General features: G+C 41.8%; 1 protein-coding gene across 1 annotated transcript in view; it reads left to right on the forward strand.

The window, feature by feature from the left end:
* F13a1 (coagulation factor XIII A chain) overlaps positions 1-21,297 on the forward strand; it is a 145,069-nt gene extending 123,772 nt beyond the window's left edge. The window contains exons 14-15 of the mRNA XM_075969890.1: positions 11,826-11,962; positions 19,571-21,297. Of these exons, the coding sequence (XP_075826005.1) occupies positions 11,826-11,962; positions 19,571-19,724 (291 nt within the window). The 3' untranslated portion in view covers positions 19,725-21,297. The remainder of the gene's footprint in view (positions 1-11,825; positions 11,963-19,570) is intronic.
* The last annotated feature ends 497 nt before the right edge of the window (positions 21,298-21,794 follow it).

A 21,794-nucleotide genomic window follows, 5' to 3' on the forward strand; every position in this document is an offset into this window, starting at 1 on the left:
CTTCTCACCAATGAGGGATGGTAATTCTTATGCTCAGCATGGGCAGCAGCAGCTGTGGAGGAAAGCAGGCATGCACAGTACTGGGCAAGCCTCCAGACCCATATTCCCGCCTAGAAGGCACGGAGCTAATAACATCTTCACAGCCACTATGGGCTGGTCATAATAGGTCACATAGGGAAATACCACTGCTGACGCTATGAGTAAAATTCAGTGAAAGCCCCATCTCATCCAGCACTTCCACCTACATGGCTGTGTCTGTCCAGGCTGGGAAAGAGAGACAAGTCCATCCACTCACCAAGCCTGTTAGCCTGGTGGGAAGTTTCACCTCCTGTGAGAAGGGAACCCTTCCCTACCTGACCTAGGTGGGCAATGGTTTAACCCCATGTCCAGATTTCATGTAGCCCTAGTTACTAGCAGATAGGAGCATGGTTTGTCCCAATAATGATTATAATACTGTGTTCCAACTGGAGCCTTCCATTGCACACCTATGATTCTCACTGAGATTCCTGGGCCATCTTCTTAGAACTCCGACTCTGTGTGTCTCTGGAGTGAGGCAGGGAAGATGCTAAGGGGAGTTCTGGGTCCTGTTCTCTCAGCAACCTGACTTATACTCCTCTGTCTCAAAGGACAAATTAACATTTGGGAAACCACTTGGGCTGCAGTCAGTATCCTGAACCACTTAACAGTTACTCAGTTACTAGGTGAGGGTTGATAAAGCTTCCATTTGATCTATGGGAGCATAAATGTCCAAATTTTTCATCAATGCCAAGTAGAAAAACAAAGGGCTTGTCCCTGAGCCCTATGCTAAAGGCTTGGGAACTCACCACTTTCCCTTCTCTGTGTGACAAATACTTCATGTATATCAACTAAAAAGCGGAAAGGGTGATTTTGGCTCACAGTTTCAGAGTATCAGTCTGCAATCAGTTGTTACTTAATGATGGTGACAGAGAAATATGATAGCCAGGAAGGTGTGAAAGAGAGACAGAGGCCCGAGCCCTAGCAGCTCTTTCAAGGACATAATCCTAAAGGCATAACTTTCTTCCACAGCCCTAATTCTTAATGTCTCTACTGCGTCTCATGTTGTAGCCTGAGATCCAAACCATGTTATCCTCCATGTTTTCAATAAAAGAAAAAATATATACTCTCTCCAGCCTCCTTGTTCTACAATGATTTTGGCCCAATCACCATGACACAGCTCTTCCCTTCAAGGGTAGATCTAAGGGCCAAAAAACCAGGATGGATGGATGCTTTGTCCTCTCTCTGAACTTCCTTCTCCCAAAGAATGCCTAATGGGGGAGGGGGCTTTCTGCTATGGTTTTTTTTGCTCATGCCCTTCTGTTGCTTTGGGCCAGAGATAGCACAAACTGTGTCAACAGAGAGGGCACACTCTGGACTGTGTGAGCTCCAAGGCGCTGATGGGTGCACCCCGTCATCTCACCTTTCTGGACAGATGTGTAACAGTGTTCATGTGAAAAGCAAAGGGAATCATCAGGCTATGGTAACTGAGATACCCAACATGTAGGTTGTTCTATGCATTTCCTGTTTGCTGTTGTCTAAATCTTCAAGAAGACAAATACACAGAGGAAAGCATCTGGAACCAGCAACCACATCTTCCTACCCTGTGATTCAACTAGATGTGGACTACAGGATCTCTCTTGGGAAAGTATATCCCCAGTTTCACCCTAAATAGAAAAATCCCATTATCATCCAGCACTGTATCTCAAGGCCTCAAGGCTACCTTGTCACATTTCACCCTGGTGCGGGAATCTAATTCTTTCCTCATAAAATCAAAAAGAAAAAGGTGGGTAGTAGCTGTGTTTTCAAATATAGTTCAGGGTCAACTTAAAACCATTGCCCTCAGAGGATGGTTTAGCAAAAACATGAAAAGCTAACGCAGCAAATGATTCTTCGGTGGGATGCTATTTTTATCTCATCTGTCAGAGATCACAGCGTGGGTGGCATTTCAAGGAGAATGTTTTAAGTCAGAAAGACCTAGATTTATTTCCAGGTGGGTTCTTCCAATTTACTAGCATCGAGTTATCTTCTAAGTTTTGCTTTCATGCGAAGAGAATAGAGGTAGTGATTACAATGTGTATCTCTAAGTCTGTAGAGCAGCAAGGTTTCAAAGGACAAAGGAAGGGAAATGTTGGGCAGCGTCCCTGTATTGCTAAGTAAATACCACTGAAAACTGCCTGCTTATTGTTATTGTTATTAAACAGACCTAGGATGGGATATGGTTAGGCAATGCTCTAGTATCAACTGCATTTGTGTCTCATTCTCCTCCTTACTGTATGAACTCAGCCAAGTAACGCAGCTTCTCTGTGCCTCCATTTCCTCTCTGTAAACTCTCAGCATCTACCTGGCATCCTTCTATGGATTAAATGACTTGCTACAAGTTTCCACAGTGACATTTATTTCAGATCCACATTGTCAACACGGTGTATGTTAGCCCCACAAATGTGACAGGTACCATTGTTGTATGAGGCCGCTTGTTCATTCCCGGCTGCTTAAACCTAAAATAACCATACAGAAACTATATTGTTTACAATACTGCTTGGCCTATTATCTTATGCATCTTTTAAGTTCACTCTTAAATCTTAAATTAACCCATTTCTAGTATTTTATATTTTACCACGATGCTCATGACCTAGCTATCAGCAAGGTTCCGGCTGGCAGCTTGTGTTTTTTCTCCTCTGGAGGTTCCATGGCATTTCCAGTTTTTGTTTTTAAAAAATGCTAAGTGGGCATGGCTAGGGCCAACAGGGCCCTGCCTGCTTGCTCTGCCCAGTCCAGCATGGTGGAGGCAAGTTCACTGCCTCTGCAAGCTGCGCACACTGCCCCAGCTTCAAGTATGCAGCAGGTCTATGTTGAGCCATTAAGCAGTTTGTAACATGCTGCTCACAGACCCCATTTAAATGCTCAGCCTCCTGAAAGAGCCAGAGTTCATGCTGGCAGCACGGACCTCTCTTAAGAGAGCTATGGCATGCTACCAGCTAAAAAAAAATATGGCTAAAATTTGTTTTTTTGTGTCTAGAGTTAATTTCCAAGCCCTTTCAGGTTTTTTTAATATTTATTATTTATTTATTATGTATACAATATTTTGTCTGCGTGTATGCCTGCAGGCCAGAAGAGGGCACCAGACCTCATTACAGAGGTTGTGAGCCACCATGTGGTTGCTGGGAATTGAACTCAGGACCTTTGGAAGAGCAGGCAATGCTCTTAACCACTGAGCCATCTCTCCAGCCTGCCCTTTCAGGTTTTATGTAGATTTTAGCTAGCACACATTGGAGTGCCAATTTGTTATAAGAGGCTGCTTGTTCGTTCCCAGCTGCTTAGACTCCAAATAATCATACAGAAACTATAGTATTTACCACACTGCTTGGCCTATTAGTTTATACATATTTCAAGCTCACTCTTATATCTTAAATTAACCCATTTCTACTATTTTATAGTTTACCATGAGGCTGTGGCTTACCCGCAAGGTTCTGCCAGCACCTGTCTCAGGTGGGACTACACAGCTTCTCCCTGACTCTGCCTTCTTTATCCCAGCATTCAGACTAGTTTTCCCTGCCTAACTCTGTTCTACCCTGCTATAGGCTCAAAGCAGTTTTCTTTATCCATTAACCAATAAAAGCAACACATATACAAAAGGACTTCCCATATCAATACCACCAAAGCCTGAATTTTTCGAATTTCACTTTATTTTAATTCATTTAAGTCTAACATAGCCACCTGGGCTAGTGACTATGACCTTGGTCAGGACAGACTTTTACATGACTTGACCTTGGCAAAATGGTTGTCATCATTTAGTAAATGACAGCCTGTGTGTTAGCAGAGAGCAGTACCAGCTTTGGAGCTGGTGAACAGTTTACAAACAAGCAACTGCTTATTTCCAGCAGTGACCATGGGGTGAGGAGGAGGGAGGAAATTCAGTTTCAGTGGTACGTGGACAACATGATTGAAAGCACTTCAAATAAAGACTGTTAGGTGAATCTAATAAATTGTGTGAATCAAACTGCCAACTTGAGTCATTTTCACTCTCAAAATTTTCTTTTATTTCAATTTCCTCTGTGTGTGTGTGTGTGTGTGTGAGAGAGAGAGAGAGAGAGAGAGAGAGAGAGAGAGAGAGAGAGAGAGAGAGAGAGAGAGAAAGACAGACAGACAGACAGTGGGGGAGAGAAGAGGAGAAATAATGACTTTCCCTTTTGCCAAAGAATCTGAGTAGCTACTCATTATCATGAACATGTATAAAGGGCAGAACTCAGTGCTTTAGTATTGATGAGTACAATCACCTTGGGAAAATGTTATGTTATAGCTTTATTTTTTAAATGGATAGTTTAAATAAAATAGTTACATTAGTTATTTTTCTGTTGTTGTGATAAAATACCATAACCAAGATAATCTACAGATCGACAAGTTTCTTTGAGTTTACTTGTCCAGAGGAATAAGAGTCCATCATGAAAGGGAAACAAGGCAACAGTCAGACATGGCAGTGGGAGCAGGAAGCTGAGAGATCATGTGCACAGCCACAAGAAGGAAGAAGGGGGAAAACTGGAAATGGGTGAGGCTGTGAGACCCCAAAGCCCAACCCTAATGATGTACTTTGTCCATCAAACTGCACCTCCTGAATATCCCCAACATCACTGCAAACTGGAGGCCGAGTATCCCAGTGTCTGGGCCTTTGGGAAATATATATTAGAGTACTACTCAGCGGGAAAAAAATGACATCTTGAATTTTGCATGCAAATGGATGGAAATAGAAAACACTATCCTGAGTGAGGTAACTCAGACCCAAAAAGATGAACATGGGATGTACTCACTCATAATTGGTTTCTAGCCATAAATTAAGAACATTGAGCCAATAATTTGTGATCCTAGAGAAGCTAAATAAGAAGGTGAACCCAAAGAAAAACATATAGTCATCCTCCTGGATATGGGAAGTAGACAAGATTGCCGGGCAAAAATTGGGAACTTGGGGGTGGGGTGGGTGGGGGTAAGGGGAAATGGGGAGAGAAAATATTTCTCATTTAAACTGCAAGGCAGTGAAAACACCAGAGTCGTGAGATGTGTGTAAAAACATGAGGCATCTCCAAGGACAGCATGTCCTGGGCTCTTTTTCTCTGGTCTCTGTCTTAAGCATGTCTCTCTAAACTCAATACAATGAATGCTCTTTTTTCACCTAAGATCCCATAGATTTTCCTAAGGCCTGCTTTTATTTGAGGCTTTATGAAAACAAAGAAAGAAAGGAACAAACGAATGAATGGAGGGAGGGAGGTGAAGGAGGAGAAGAAAAAAGAGAGGAAGAGGAAGGAAGGAAGGAAGGAAGGAAGGAAGGAAGGAAGGAAGGAAGGAAGGAAGGAAGGAGGGAGGGAGGGAAGGAAGGAAGGAGGCAGGGAGGGAGGGAGGGAGGGAGGAAGGAAGGAACGAAGGAAGGAAGGAACAAACGAAGGAAGGAAGGAACGAAGGAAGGAACGAAGGAACAAAGGAAGGAAGGAAGGAAGGCAAAAGGACAGACAGACAACAATATTGGCATTGAAATGTTTTCACAGCATAAAAAAGTAAACTGTTTAGAACACAGGAAGAATGCAACACAAACTCTTCCCCACCACCACCACCACACATAGTCATTGCTTTCTGCTCCACAGATACTATAACATCTCTTAAGTCAGTAAATACCAAGAAAATGTTCTATTCTCTTCTTAGAAAATGGAAAGAAAAAGAGCCTCTCAAAATTTCCAAGCAGGACTGTTGAATATTGGATAGTTAAGTATTATGTTTAGTTTGGTTTGAGTTTGTATGATTCAACATCCTCTCAAGAGTCAGGGACAGGAAGCTGAAATTCTGGAGGGAAGAGACAAACATAAGAGAATAGATACCAAGCTGTTGTTAATTACAAAAGAAATACACAACAGCCTGCACAGAGCCCTCCTTCATCAACCACCTCTCTCCAGCCTCCTCCTAGTGACAGTATTGATATACTCAGTGCAGACACTAATTACAGAGATAATACCTAGAAACAAACTCATTGAGTGTGACACATGAAATTAGCCAAGAAGATTCTGTATTGTGATCATATTCATATCCGATGCCCATCTACAAAGGAAAAACACCAGGCAGACTTTCAAATACATATTGGGCATACCTAATCCAAAACTCCAAAAGTCAAAAATGTTTAAGCTCCAGCTCACCATGCAAAATGTTCCAGAGTTGGAATATTTCACATTTTGGGTATTTTTTAAAATTAGGAACACTCAACTAGTAAAGTGTATATAGAAATAAACTAAAAATGTCCATTCCTCTGAAATCTAATATTCTGGTCCTCAAGATTTCAGAAAAATATTCCCTGTCATAGTCCGCAGTGACCTGGGAGGGTATGCTTTTCCACAACACAAAAATCATCCTGGGAATTAGCCCAATAGCATAGAAAGGGTGATTAATCTGCGGTTCATAGGCCCTAGAAAATAATAGATAACCTTCCTGGTTCAGAGTGAATTCATGTGATACAAATGCATTCATGTAGTACTGGATATATCTGTGTGGAGAAAGTGGTAACAGCAACTGGCATTTTTGTTTCTTTTTAAATATTACCATTATGATTAATTAAACTTGTTCTCACAATGTCACAGAGGTATATGACAAGTTCTGAGCTCTCTCACACCAACTCTCTCCTTCTCCCTTTACTCCTGTCAATCCTCCTCCTCCCTGAAAGTCCCTTCCCCACATTCATGGCTTTTTACTTTCTTTTGTGGCTCATTGTTTTGAAGCAGACTCCTCTGTGTGACCATAGATTTGGAACTATGTATTGGGAGCCTGTTGGGCTCGCCTTTGGGTACACCCTAGTAGACAATGGCTGCTTCTCCCCTCAAATCCATCAGTTGACAATAGTTTAACAAGGATGAATAGTGCTACATAAATCCCTCCTAGATCTATGATTGACTGTTGATGGACCCAATTGGTATCAGTCTGGAAATTTTAGGTTTATTTCTTACGAGGCTTCTGCTCATTCCTGTGATGACCATGACAGAGGTACCAACACGCTTCCCCCAGAAAGAATTAGAGTCATGACAGCAAACATTCTTGCTGAAGGTGTCTATGTAGCCTTATGTAATTTAGATAAAACTTCTATTTTTATAATTCCACTGTGTTTTGAAGTTATTTTAATAAGAAACACTAGAATATTAAACTGAGGATGCCATATGAGACACTCAAATTGGACCACGTCAAAACACCTGGGAAGAAAGTGACAGGTTAAGTCTTTCATCAATTTAGTAGCAATGACTTTCAAGGCGGGGGGAAGGGAACAGACTTTGCTTCCCAAGGGATAACTGGCAATTTCTAGATATCTGTAGTTGTCATGATTTGTGGGGTGCTGTTGGCTATTGGCATCTAGTGGGCAGAAGTCAGAGATGTTGTTAAATACCTCCATGATGCAAGACAATTTCCACAGTTGAGATGCATCTAGTTCAAAATCTCACTGGTGCTGAGGTTGGGAAACCCTGGTCTTGAGCTGACTATTGACTTTGCTACAGCCTTCAGACCAGGCTAATCCAATCCATTCACACTGTACCACTCCAGAAGCTACAAAAGTAACTTCCGGCTCATGGGCCCATTCTTTCATCGGTTAGCCTATCTCCTTCTCATTGAGCCTTATCATTTTCAGGTTTGTCAGTTTGGCTTCAAATTCAGTTCTCTCTACAATCTTCTTTTTTGCCACGTTTTTTATTATTGACTTTTATTGAGCTCTACATTTTTCTCTGTTCCCCTCCTTGCCTCTCCCTTCCCATTCAACCCTTCCCCAAGGTCCCCATGTTCCCCAATTTACTCAAGAGATCTTGCCTTTTTCTACTTCCCATGTAGATTAGATCTATGTAAGTCTCTCTTAGTGTCCTCATTGTTGCCTAAGTTCTCTGGGATTGTGGTTTGTAGACTGGTTTTCTTTGCTTTATGTTTAAAAACCACCTCTATCTTGAATTTTGCAGGAAAAAGGATGGAGCTAGAAAACATTATTCTGAGTTAGGTAACCCAGACACAGAAAGACAGTTATCACATGTACTCAATCTACACCCTTCTTAAAAGTACCCTTACTCCTAGAGAGCCCGTGAACATGAGAACAAAATAGCTTAGCTTTGTTGTTTGGTTACCACTGGGTTACGGTACTTCCAGCATCTCTGGCCATTGCGTCCTTAGTTCTAAGTTGACTCTTTCTCATATTAAGACTTGAATTTGAATCCTATCCTGGTCAGTAGCTTCAAATTTTTGTGTAAATTTATCTCATAGAAAATAAAACGCCAACACAAATGACCCTGCCTCAGAAAATCTTGTCCCCCTTAAGGGATGACTATGATGTGAACATCTAGTTCCTGTGTGCCTTGGAGCTAAAAGTGATGTAGCCCTTGTGTGAGAATTCTCATGAACAATGCTTCTCAGTGGAGTTTAGTAATGTGCCAGAGTGTTCAAAACAAACAAATTACTCTACCATTTGGAATTCTAGCTTTATGATCTGGAGTGGGCTGAGACTTCTGTAGTTGTAAGTTCCCACTGCTTAAAGTAACAACCTCTTTCCAGCACACAGGCCTTATCTTTAAATAAGCCTACTGATGTCTCCGTCGATATTAGCCTGCCCTACACAGAGTGCCCCTAAATCCATCTCTCCACCTAGGAAGTGGGGGCATGAAATGAACATGATGAATTGGTTGAAGGTTTTATTTTTCTGATAGAATTTTTTTAATCCCATGAACATAAATTTAGTCACACACCAAAAAAGCAAAACCATAAGATTTTATTCTTAGCTATAAAGTCAGAAAGCAAGGGTCCTCTTCTCCAGGCAATGTTCTTCCTCTTAATCTCCATTCATATGAAAGTCTCATATCTGTGTGTGTCTTCATATATTATGCACTGGCTAAAGACACAATGTAGTAATGTCAGGCTGATACATAGAAAACGCAATGAACCAGTAAGTGCCACTTTAAAACAATTCTTACTAAAATTTGTAGGGCACAGGATAGGTACTGGAGTCAAAAGCAGCACTGATATTTTAAGAAGCTTGAGCTAGAATCTCAGGGCAGCTTGAAAGCTGATTTTTGGTGCATCATCTTCTTCCATTCCTTTCTTACTAGGTAAAATCATCATCATCATAATCATTTTGTTCTCAAGTGACTTTGATTTTATACAGATCCATTTAGCAATCCAATCTCTAAACAGACGATGAAATTCCACTGCTGCTTGATCATTTTCCAATACATTGATTCTATATTGAGAAAGCCTTCTCAGCTTGTGGCACTTACTGAATATAACAGAAAGGATAATAATATCAATTATATATATAATAGACTTTATATAAATAAAGAAGTATATTATATATTATAAATATAAAGAAGTCTATTATATACTTATATATAAAGAATATTATACACAATAGACTTTATATATATATAAAAGACTTATATTTGTATATATACAAATATAAGGGGATGGAAAAATGTAAGAGCTGGATGAAGAAGGGCTATGAAATCCTGACTTCTTGGCATACATATATTGTATTATACAAATATAAGTCTTCTTTTAGAGACAACAAAACTGAATCTACTCACAGTTTTCAAAAATAGAATAAATGTCCAATAGCCACATAAAAAATTAGTAGATTTAACAATCAAGGAAATTAAAATCAAAACTATATTGATTATAAGTATTTAGAAGAGAGTTTAGTACCATTCCACTTGAGCATAACAACAGTATTAAGGCCACTAATAGGTGCCTAAGATACCTCCTCGGCCATGTGTGTTTTGATCGGGTTTATAGAACCAGGTATGAGTCCCCTTTTGTGGAGGGGTTGAGCCTCAGATCTAGGCAGAGGGTAGTTGATTACACAACAGCTGGGCACCACCATTGCACCACCAACTGTAGCTCACAGGGCTCACCTCTAAGTAAGACCTTGATGCCTTTTCTACCCCCAGTTCCCCATATAGCAGAAATTTTATCTCAGCTTTAACCAGAGAATCCTTTTTTTTTTATGGTTAACAGTAGTGATCACAAAGATGCAGGGGTGTTCACGGTGCCGAGAATAAGTTACAGTTAGGTATTCATCTACAAATATATGTTGTAAATATATTGATCTTACAAAGCTCAGGTATGAATAAAGAAGGTATGAAATGAAGAAGGGCTATGAAATCCTGACCTCTTGGCATACATAGTTTAGCCAATACAGTCGCGACTTTATAGCATTCATGGAGCTATCAACAATCAGTCATGGGTCAGAGAGGTGCACTCTGTACTCTACTTCTTCTCAACTATTGGCAGTGGATTCTACGGGAGGGAATGTCATTATCTTCAGTGTGTACCCAAGTGATTGTCATTACCAATGTGTCACACAGGTATGCTGTTTAACTCTGAAGAGGTGAGCGAGAGAGAGAGAGAGACCACCACAAAAAGTTATGAATGTGGGAAGGGGACTTACAGGGAAGAGGGCTCATAGTAAAAGTAAAAGAAAAACTAAATGGGGAGTTACAGTAAACAGAGTACATGTTATACACATATAAAACTGTCAAGGAACAAACTCAATAGCCATTTTAATTTTTAAACTACATTAAGAATCCATCTTACCCTAGTTAGAGTAGCTATCATCAAAGAAACCATGTTGAGAATACAGAGGAAAAGGAACCCTTATACACCATCAACAGATGCAGCCACTACCCAAATCAATACGGAGGCTAAAGAGATGCCATAACCAGAGGAACGTTGTGGAATCAGCAGTTGAGATACCCATCTACAGATGAGCAGATAAAGAAGATAAGGTGTATGTACATAGCCAGACAGTTCTGTTCTATCAGAAAGAGGATGGCATTTGTGGGGAAACGGATGGAGATGGGGATCCATATGTTAGCCCAGACTCAGAAAGGCATATTCTGCATATGTTCATTCATATGAAGAGTCTAGATTTGTTTAAGCGTGAAATTGAAAAAGGACTACTTGGCAAGAAGAGGAAGACCAGCAGGCATGGGAGAGGAGGCAAAAGAGGTAATGGAAGGTGTGAACAAAGGACATTATATGTATATACAAATATGGCAAAGCCTGTTATTTTAAATAATTAATAAAGCTTATAAATGCAAATAAATAAATAAATTTGAATGTTTGAGTGAATCATCCAAGACCACAACCTGAGTAAATATCACCACTAACATCAGGCCCTGGTTGTCACAGAAGATGCTCTGCCAAATTCACACAGTTTGGAGGATTGTTCTGGGTCAACTTTGCACAAATAGCCTCACATTCTCTGGATTTCTCCCCTCCTGGACTCAGATGTAGGTGCAGATGAAGTCCCCCGTACCTACTTTAGCACAGATGTTTCTCTCCTTCAAGCTAGACAAGAACTCTCTTGAGGGGTCTTTCTAACACATCTACAAGAAAGCATAAGTCTTTGCAGTGTTTCCTGTCTCTTGACCTCAAGAATCCTTCATGACCTGCCCAGAAAATTTGAGTACTTTCCAGTAGCAGGGTTCACTTGAAACTGCCCTCGTTTTGGAAATCTGTTGCTCCTGCCTCCTGCTGACAGAGAGCCGCCAAAGGCCCCAGCTATTAACCTCAGCTCTAATGAGAAGGAGTTTCATAATGAGGAAAGGAGTGTGATTGTAATTAGTAAGGTCCCATCTTTTCCTCAATAGGTATTGCCCAGTCAAAGCAATAGTCTCTTCTCCTCTCTGGTGAGTTGCTGAGGAGTAAGCACACTGCAAAACTTCAGGAGAGAGAGAGAGAGGAAAGATGCCCAAGGAGATGGCAGAAATGCTATACTGTTGCTGACAAGCTGTATTGTCCTCTAATTTGTTTCACAGGTCCGAGGCGCAGTTATGGTTGGCTCTGATATGGTTGTGACTGTTGAGTTCACGAATCCTTTAAAAGAAACACTGAAAAATGTCTGGATTCACTTGGATGGTCCTGGAGTGACTCTGCCCAAGAGAAAGATGTTCCGGTAAGTAACAGGACAAGGAGGGAAGCAGTGGAAAGCTATTTATCTGTCTGTCTGTCTATCTATCTATATGTCTGTCTATCTGTCTATCTATCTAATTGCTCTGTCTCTTATATCTAATCCCAGTGAAAACACCTGACAAGTTACTCCTTCTTATGGACTATTTCTTTGGGGTATGGTAGAAGCAGGATTATACACTTCCATTAAATTCTTTTTACCACCTTGCTGAGGTAGATGCAGGAATATGGAACTTTAGTGGTAGACTAATTTGCTCCCATGATATATAACAAAAAATTGAGAATAGAGCCAAAATTCTGATCTAAAATGGCTCACCCCAGAATAAGTTCAGATTATCTTGCCACACTACCTCTTCAGGAATCAATTGGTGTTATTCAATATCTTCAGTGTGTCATATATGATGATGAAAGATGTCCCTTTTCATAGGTCTTGTCTTTCAACTCCATCCTCCAGATTTTGCCAACAGTCACTCCCTAGAACTGTTGGCCTCCATTGTTGATCTTTTAGTTCAACCTGAAGAGTTCTAGACTTGGTTCCGTCTTTGAGACAAAGACTAGTTCAGCTTATGTAGTAATGGGAATAGAATTATGTCTCTTCTATGCCCAGCACCACCAGGCTGCACCCAGCAGTTCTCTCTGCCACCTTTATTAACAGGTCGATGCTCACATGGCAGTTCATGCCATGACCAGGTAACTCGAACTGCACACCCTTTCTATGTTGCCATCTTACCAGTGATCCTAATTTCTTGACTGGCACAACATAAATCTTATTTTTTCTTCATCTGGTACCTTGAAGATGTTTACAGAGAGCTTTCTCTTATTTCTTGAGTCTTCCCGACAGGGACCAAATACCTATCCTTACTGCATCTTTCCCACCTCTAATGTGATGCTAGCTCCCTCCCTCTCTTATACTCCAATTTGTCAGTGTTCCTCTTAAAGTGTGACATCCAGAATAGATCCCAATCTTTGAGGTTTATTACTTTCATTTCTACCACAAATAAGTCCCTGTCAACATCAATCAATCTAGCACATTTCTTGGGGGTGACCTTCTAAGGCACAGAAAAGGAGGTAGACTCTGGAGACTGCCTTATGACCCTATATGCTGGGAATTTTCCCAATGCCCTTGGTAGAAGTCATCCCTCTCTGCAAGTTGTAGTACAAACACCAGGCCTCACTCAGCCTTACTGAAGCACCTTTATAGCTCTTAAAATGCTCCCCACATTTCTTCTCAGCTACAGGGCTTACAATCTCTGCATCCCATCATCTCAGAATAAACTTATTGTGAAGACAATATACAATAGAGAAAATTATTTGAGTGCTTTTTAAAAAAAAATGCAAACACAAACCATAACAACCTCCCTGTGCTAATAAGAAAGTTGCGAGGAAAAAAGAATCAAATTAGAAATCAAGGCCAGCTAGAGGAAGAGGTCAATAGCAATAGCCCTGCTTCCATCCGAAATGAGAGTCTCCCTACCCATTCTCACACCTTCACATTCTAATTAGATGCAGGAATTGCTCAGGCAAAGTGAAACACGTTCTCTTTGCTGAACGGCCGCCTGCTGTATCCAATTTTTCCTTCTTAGTAACACAAGCTTTCTCTGGGGTGCCAGAAAGTCCTGCTATACCTGCACTTTGACTGTCCTGGGAATTCTACCTTGATGAAGGCAAACACATGTGTTATGATTTGTATAAGTGACTCCTAATGTTCCATATGAAAAAGTCTTAGAGGTGGGAGATAGATAGATAAATAGATAGATAGATAGATAGATAGATAGATAGATAGATAGATAGATAGATAGATAGAAAGAAAGAAAGAATACTGTTATGATACATGTTCCCACTATGGACATGTCACTTTCACTTGAGACTCAAAGCCTTGGAGCTACACAGCATAGGATTTGAACCTTCAGAGCTACAAGCAGAAGGTTTTGAACTTGATGAACAGCTTATGTCAGGTACTTCATCAAAGTGTTTGGAATTTAATACACCATGTATAGGGATCCTGTGTCCCATAAAAAATTGAATCTACATAGTACCTACCATACAGGAGACATAGAGGTCAAAACTCACAAAGTCTAGGAATTTTTTGTTAATGTCTGGTAGTTGGATAAATCAAGGAAAGCAAGCATGAAGCCAGTCCTCATAAGAAAGACATCCTCCCTATACCTTGGCTCAAAGTATGCTGAAACACATACAATTAATGCCTAAGTATATGACAGATGGGCCCAGGGATAGGCACTAGGACTTCTGTGTTCATCAGCTGAGGATGCTACCACAGACATCTAGTGATTGGGAAGTTATACAACAGACCTTTATTACTCAGACTTCTGAAGCCAGGGTAGTCCAAGGTCAAGAGCCAGCTAATTAGGTGCTGATTCACAACTCTTCTTAATTGACACATAGTCATCTTCTCACCAGGTTTTCTCATGGTAGAGTGAGAAGGTAGGTAGGCACTCTGTACCTCTCTTCCAAATGTTCAAATATTATCCCAAAGGCCCTATTATCACAACCTTTTCCAAATAATTTACAAAAGCTATAAAGGTATTTTGAGAAAAACAAAATATTCAATCCATAGTCATCCTCAATCTCTTATGGAAACTCAGACCTAGAGTATGAATCTCTCCAAGCAAGGGAAGCTGTCTTCTTCAGAGTCAGAAATGGGGTCATGAAGGGGGTGGAAGTATGGCAGTAAAAGAATTTGTTCTCAGGACTTAACTTGAAAACTTTTGCTGTTTCCTTCTGCCTTAGGCACACACATTTTCAACTATGACCAGAGACATCCAGCACCTACTTCCACAGGGCCAGATAACTAGAAGCATCCTATTGTGCTTGATGATACTCCTAGATCTAACCCAGGAGTACCACATTCACATAACTACTTGAAGACCCAGTACGATTTCATAAGCCCTTTCCAAGGTATAGGGCTCTGGGATCTTCGATCTTAAATAGTCACCTTCATCCTTTCCCCCAGAGAGTCATATCTAGTACAGAGAAGTTCTCACGCCTGAAGTAGGGGACCTAGAGCAGGAACTAGTAAGCAGGGAGTCAGAACCAGGAAAACAGAAAGCAGTGCTGTGCCACCGTCTCCACTCAAAGCACACATTATTGTGGCATGGTTTATCTTCCAGCACCTGGCTCTCAGCTGCTCAGAGGTCTGCTTCCAGTGACCCTTAGTTTTTACCTTTCTGTATTTGATACTTCCAGAATATTAGGTACTATGTCTTCTAGATTCATTTTTGTCTTTAAATGCATGACCAAGTTCAATGAATTAATTCAAGAGAAAAAAATCCCCAACTTGGTGATATGACTTTATCCTTATGTTCTCAGAAGCTAAAAGCTAGACGGGGGAGGAACCACAGGTGCTTGCATCTCATTGTGATGATAACCGCGTTTGCCTGTGTGAGTTTAGGATGATGAATGGCCAGGACGTCCTGATGGCTCAGCACATCCTGCAGCATCGTTCTTCACACCATTTGTACCCAGGAAGTAGGTTTGCTCCAACATTATTCCACTGACTGAAACGAACAGCCATTTTTCTTCTTTCTGCTCGACATTCATCTACGAGCAGAATGCCCACAACTGAATTTTCATATTGAGTATCTTCATCTGTACACCTATTATACAGATGGTTTGGGGTAATAAGAGCAAAAGAAGAAGCCAGGCTGAAGATTTTGTTTCTGTGGGAGGGAATTTCCTGCATTGCACCAGTCCAGGGTAGAGCCTGAAGCAGGCTAACTTTTTTACAAGGCAGGAGATTGACTGATGATATGGGAAACCCCTGGGGAGAGGATGAGTGGATCCAGGAAGCCATGCCAGAACTGTTTTGAAAGAAACATCATAAACCCCCATTCATATTGAATTATCCACTGTACATTACGGACCAAGCCCCGTGTGTCTATGTGCAGGAACTGCCCAAGACAAACAGGGCTGCAGGAGAGCAAGCAGCAACCGCAAAGATGGAGGTGATATTAATAATAATAACAGTGGTACACTTCTTGCCATAATTTTCAGGGCAGAACAACTGTTAGCTTCCTGTACCTGCTTCTTGCCCTATTCAATACTTAACACTCAGCACCTTTTGTAAGGGAGCAAAAGTGAGTCACGTCAGTGCTTTTCAAATTGTGTATCATGAAGTCAGTTTGAAAACAATACTTAGATGGAGATTATACATTTCACATAATTGGGCACTGATGTGAACAGTGAGGGAAATTCTTGACTGCCTCAGCCAGTCTGAGATGAGACCCTGGGATTGTGACACCATTTCAATACCTAGGGCAAAAATCAAATTATGCAAGAACATTTTTCTCTAGCCGGGCATAGCGGTGAATGCCTAAAATTCCAGCACTCAGAAGGCAGAGGCAGATGGATCTCTGGGAGTTTGAGGCCAGCTTAGTTTACAGAGCTAGTTCCAAGGCAACCAAGGCCAAAACCTAAAAGTGTGAAAGAGAAGAACACCTCTCTCACTGAATAGGTGGGTAGGATTACAGCTCAGAACCGTGCCCTGCTAATTCCCTTTCCCTATCATCTCCCCCATCCCTACATTTCCTTAACCTGGATAAGAGCCCTTTAAGAAGTGAGGCACCCTGCTCTTTCCTATAGTCAGGTATGCATTCATCTGTGCACAGTCATGCTCATAAGGTGCTGACTCAAGCGGTCCTTCAGGCTCACACAGCTGGGGAAGAGAGCTTGGCACAGAATTCAGCCAACTCACTAAGGTCATCAAAACTGCTGTGGTCCCAGTTAGCAGACTTACTCATCTATAGTGACTGATCCACCAGCCACGTGGTGTTGTCGTCTTCACTTCCTGTTTAGCCCTAAGTCAGATGAAGGCCCAAGGAATGTCCTTGCCTCCGTGTCACCATACCATGGACCATCTGGTAGAAATTCCATCACACTGTGAATTTATCTGGTAAAGATTAGAGCCACTCTTTGGTTATAACCAAGTAAAAGATCTGATGCAGCTCAAATGTCCCCTGATGTTTGCTGAGTCTTACACTCTATGCCCAGGGATGCTTGCTAAGATGTAAGCTCTTTGCTAGATTATTTCATGTAAATCTCACAACAGTTCTGTGGGGATAAGTACTATGTGAGTCCCACTTCACAGACAAGACAGAATTTGAACAGTTCCCCAAGGTACACCACAATCAAACGCAAGAGACAGGACCTAAGAGTCCCAACCCCAAGGCTCAAGGAGCTTGTGATCACGAAGCAGTTTTGTATCGTCTAAACACTAGGCTCTGAAGATTGCTTAGACAGTACGATCTGAGTTTTTAACTGGTTAAATTAATTTCAATTTTCTCTTCTTTCTGAAGCTCCAACTGATAGGCAGTCATAACCGTGAAATAAACCCGCCACACAATTATGTTTATTTGGGAACCCTGCTATGAACAAAATGGTTTTCCTTCATATTCTTAGATAATCAAAACTTCCATTTTTCATAATATCTAAGCACCTAAAACGACTAAAACTTTACAGCACCTTTGGGGCTCCAAACCCACAGGACAACACTGGCACACCAGTGATCCATCTGGAACAAGTCTGCCCTGGGCAGCCTGCGCTGTGCCACTTACAGGTGAAAGCGAGCAATTCTTCTGCGCTGGTGTTCTGACAGTTACCGATTGTGCTTCCAGATATTCGGGTTTCTATGAAATTCAGCCTAACCCACAAGTGAGAATCTAGAAGGAATCTACCACTGTCTCCAACTCCTGTTCTTCTCTTTTTTTCTTCTTCTTCTTCTTTTTTTTTTTTTTTTTTTTGGTTGGATTTTCGAGACAGGGTTTCTCCATAGCTTTTGGTTCCTGTCCTGGAACTAGCTCTTGTAGACCAGGCTGGCCTCGAACTCACGGAGACCCCCCTGCCTCTGCCTCCCAAGTGCTGGGATTAAAGGCCTGCTCCACTACCACCCGGCTTCCTGTTCTTCTCTTATCAAGGTCATTAGGTTCTGTGATCCTGGTGATTCTTCAGGTCCTTTAGGGCCTGCTTTCTCACCTATAGAATAGGATATTGGATTAAGTCATTTCTGACATGCTGTTCCTCCATAAGCTGATGAATAGAATAAACCTGTGTGTGTGTGTGCGTGCGTGCATGCATGCATGCATGCATTTACATATGCATGTTCCCAAATGTGTGTTTACATGCATTTGACTATGAAGACCTGAGGTTGACATCAAGCATCTGCCTCAGTGACTCTCCATCTTCTATATTGAAGCAAGGTCTCTCACTGAACCCAGAGCTCACTCTTCTGGCTAGTCAGGGCAGCCAGCCTATTCTAGAGGCTCTGTCTCAGTCTCCTGTGTGCTGGTATTGACACGCTCACAGTTGTTAGCTATTGAGTTAGTCTGTTTGTCTGTCTTTTGTTTGTTTGTTCTGAAATAGGTTCTGGAGATCCAATCCTGGTCTTCGAGATTTCAGGGCAGCCACTTTACCATCCGCTTGGCCATCAGCCAAGCCCTCTGTTCTCCAGGCTCCCTCCCACTCTCCCTGAAAAAGACTTCCCTGGTTTCCAGGCAACCCAATATTTGTCATTCCCAAAGGTCAGAAAGCCCAAGTCAGGAATCCTCCTTGCATAACTCTTGCAGGAAGCTTTTCATACTGAACCAATCGAAATCAAATACCTTCTTGGAGAAATAAAACCTGAGAAAAAGCAAGCATAATAGTCATAAATGGCATCTACTATAGACTGTAATATGAAGTGCAGTGTTCAGTTATAGACCAGGGAATGGAAGGTATAACTTGCTCAGACCTTGTTTCTGCCCATTTGCTAATTATACAGTCTTGAAAAAGTGGCCTCCCTGGTTTAGCTGTTAAGTAGCTACCTAAATTGCATACATATGAACTTGCATATATTATCTCCTTCCAGGTTTATATGGAAGGATGGGTGAGAAGCATCCTAGAGAAGCTTAAGCATCTCCCAGTCCTCACTAACATCAGTCATCCCCGCGGATGGGTTGGTCCATGAGACGTGGGAAAGTCTCTGAGCATGAACTGAAGATGAAAGGCTACTCAACTGTGAGGAGAGATTAGGGATTTGGCATAAAGAAAACAACAGAAAGACACATTGGTAGAGGGAACCCAAGTTGCTGATTAAATTACAAATATAGATTACAGAGAATGACGATACTCGATTTTAGGTGATGCTCAGATATTGTGCCAGGGAGCAAGGTTTATTCTATGAACATTAGTGAGAGCTAATGAAAGTGTCAGATCCGCAGCAAGGGCTACTGAGGTTCAAGAAGGACTTTAATCTTAGGAGGGGACCAGCGGAGCAAAGTTGAGATAAGGCAGATCATTCCCATGGACGAGGACAAGAGTTCATAGTTAGGAGTGCTTAGCCAAGCTCTCTCATCCTCTGGGGGAGCAGCAAGTGCACCCAGGTAGAAGAAGCTATGCTTGGTAGGACTCTTAGTGGCCAGCTTTGCACAGCCTTATGAAGGGGCCTCAGCTGGCCCATGACTTGCTGAATCAGCCAACTAGATTGAAGGTCCTAGTGGGTGGTCCCGTGGCTATCATCAGCTGAGAGAGAGTAGTGACAAGTATCTCAGACCTGGGTTTAGAGCTGAGTCACCAACCTTTCCTGTGCTTTTCCTATTTCCAGTGAAATCCGACCCAACACCACTGTGCAGTGGGAAGAAGTCTGCCGGCCTTGGGTCTCGGGCCCTAGGAAGCTGATTGCCAGCATGACCAGTGATTCCCTGAGACACGTGTATGGAGAGCTGGATCTGCAGATTCAAAGACGCCCTGCAGTGTAAATGCCCAGGAGGTCCAGATGGGCCTAGGCTCATGGTCTATTGCGGCCTTGGTTATGGAAATCCTAATGCAAAAAGAAAAATGTAACTAGCTCTTGCTTTGCTTGGGATGTGAAGACAGACAGATCCCAGCTTGGGGAGGCTATGTATTTCATAGACATGCTTTTCCAAACCCAGCTCATTGGATGAGGGAGTTAGTTTTGAATTGCTCCACCCTCCAAAGGATCTGAGCATTAGCTTTAATTAAGCTATCATTAAGCCTTCATAGCTCATAAGAGTAAAAGTCATCATTTATCATTGCAAATGGCTGTAGCTCCACATATCAGAGGGTTTCCCTTGAGCTGGCGGGGGGGGGGGGGATGTGCCCAATACCTGGCCTCAATTAAGACTTCAGATTCCCCACTCAGTCTTTTGGGGGTAACATACTCCCCCAAAGGAGTACCTGATTGGATCCTTACAATTCTATTTCCCCTATTTTAGAATCAGGTTGTACCCTCTGTGTTAAAATATTTTTTCCACGAATTAAGCACGGCATCATTTTTCTTCCTGGCAAAGCCAGAGAAAGGTCTTTCATCTTGCACCTGCAGCCAAGGAACTGCCTGCCAAATTTCACAGATTACCTTGTGAGGAGATGTGGCCCCACATTAACAAATTGCATTTGTGGAGAACTTAATCACCTTCGAGGAGATAAGGAAGCAGGTGCGGTGCTTGGATCTATTAAATAATGTAGTTTATGGTGCATTTTATGGGTGTCACACTGTGGCCTGATCAGCAAGAATGAATAACCCTTACTTTAACCCTTTCTGGGGTAGAGAGCTAGAAAGTAAGGACACGAATTTGAGATTAGAGAAATGAAGAATTGGTGTCCTTACTTAGTGATTATACTTCACCCATCTCTCTGAGATCATCTGCTTCACACAATGACAGAGGCCTAGGGTATTCTGAGTGGGGTTGTTTTAAGACAAAAAGAAGCTTTGAGACACTAGGAGATTTTGTGGTTAGACTACATGGAAGATCAAACAGATCCTCATTCCCCCATACCTTCATATTTACTATACAAAGACCTTTCCTGAATTCTTGGGTATGTAGAGGTAGCATAGACTTGGCCTTGCCATTTATCAATGTTACTGCTGACCCAAGGGCAGAGGACACCTCAATCCCTTGCCTTATGTGCCAAAGTTCCATGAGATTAGATTACCGGCGTCTATTTGTAAGGCAGATTTAAAGTTAGAATTTGCCATTGAAATGCCCTGGGTGTGATTTTGGTTGGCTGATTATGATTCTTAGCCAAAAAGAAAAAAGAAGAATACGCGGTAGGAAATAAGTAAGGGAAGGAATTATAACAGAATACTCTAGTCTGTAGCTATGCTCTGATTTACTTCAAAGTCTATGAGATGTTCCTGAGCACTAACCCCTGAGGGTCATAGATAAGCATAACTCCATGAAGTCATCTCCAACATTAGCGTCTAATTCCAAATGAAATGCATTTTGCTATGCTTTAAACCAGCTTCACTTGGTATGTTGTTATTAACAAGAGTGTAACAGATGCCTATAATAAAGTTGATCTGATTACATGTGCACAGAAGTAAATGGTGTTAATTTTCAACACTACATATGGTTAAGCTCAACTGCCTGGAAACCTCTTCTCGCCTGCAGTGTACACCCCACCCTGACTAGGACATGCATTTGCCCTGTAGGGAAAATGACTAATAGTTGACGTTGTCATTAGCATTCCTCGCCTTCTCTTTGCACTTGGTTAACCATTTTCACTGAAGAAGGAAGTTTGCATGCTTGGCTTAAAACTCAGCTTCTAGAAATTGAAATTCCTCCATAGGTATCTGCTTATCTACAATTTCAAAACATCACGATGAGTGGGCAGACAGGCAGCACGGACACCTGTCAAGATAAGCACCTGTGTTAGGACAGGAATGGAAAACAGATAAGACTGCGTGTTAAGGAGCACCGATGGGCACGGCAAACCTCTCCAAACAATTGCAGACAGGGCCTTAGGATCCTTCTCCAGCCCCAGCTCCATCTGATTCAGAGCTGGCACTCAAGGTGAAACCTATTCAT

This window comes from Microtus pennsylvanicus, chromosome 4 (genome assembly GCF_037038515.1).
Source record: "Microtus pennsylvanicus isolate mMicPen1 chromosome 4, mMicPen1.hap1, whole genome shotgun sequence".
NCBI classification, from domain to species: Eukaryota; Metazoa; Chordata; class Mammalia; order Rodentia; family Cricetidae; genus Microtus; species Microtus pennsylvanicus.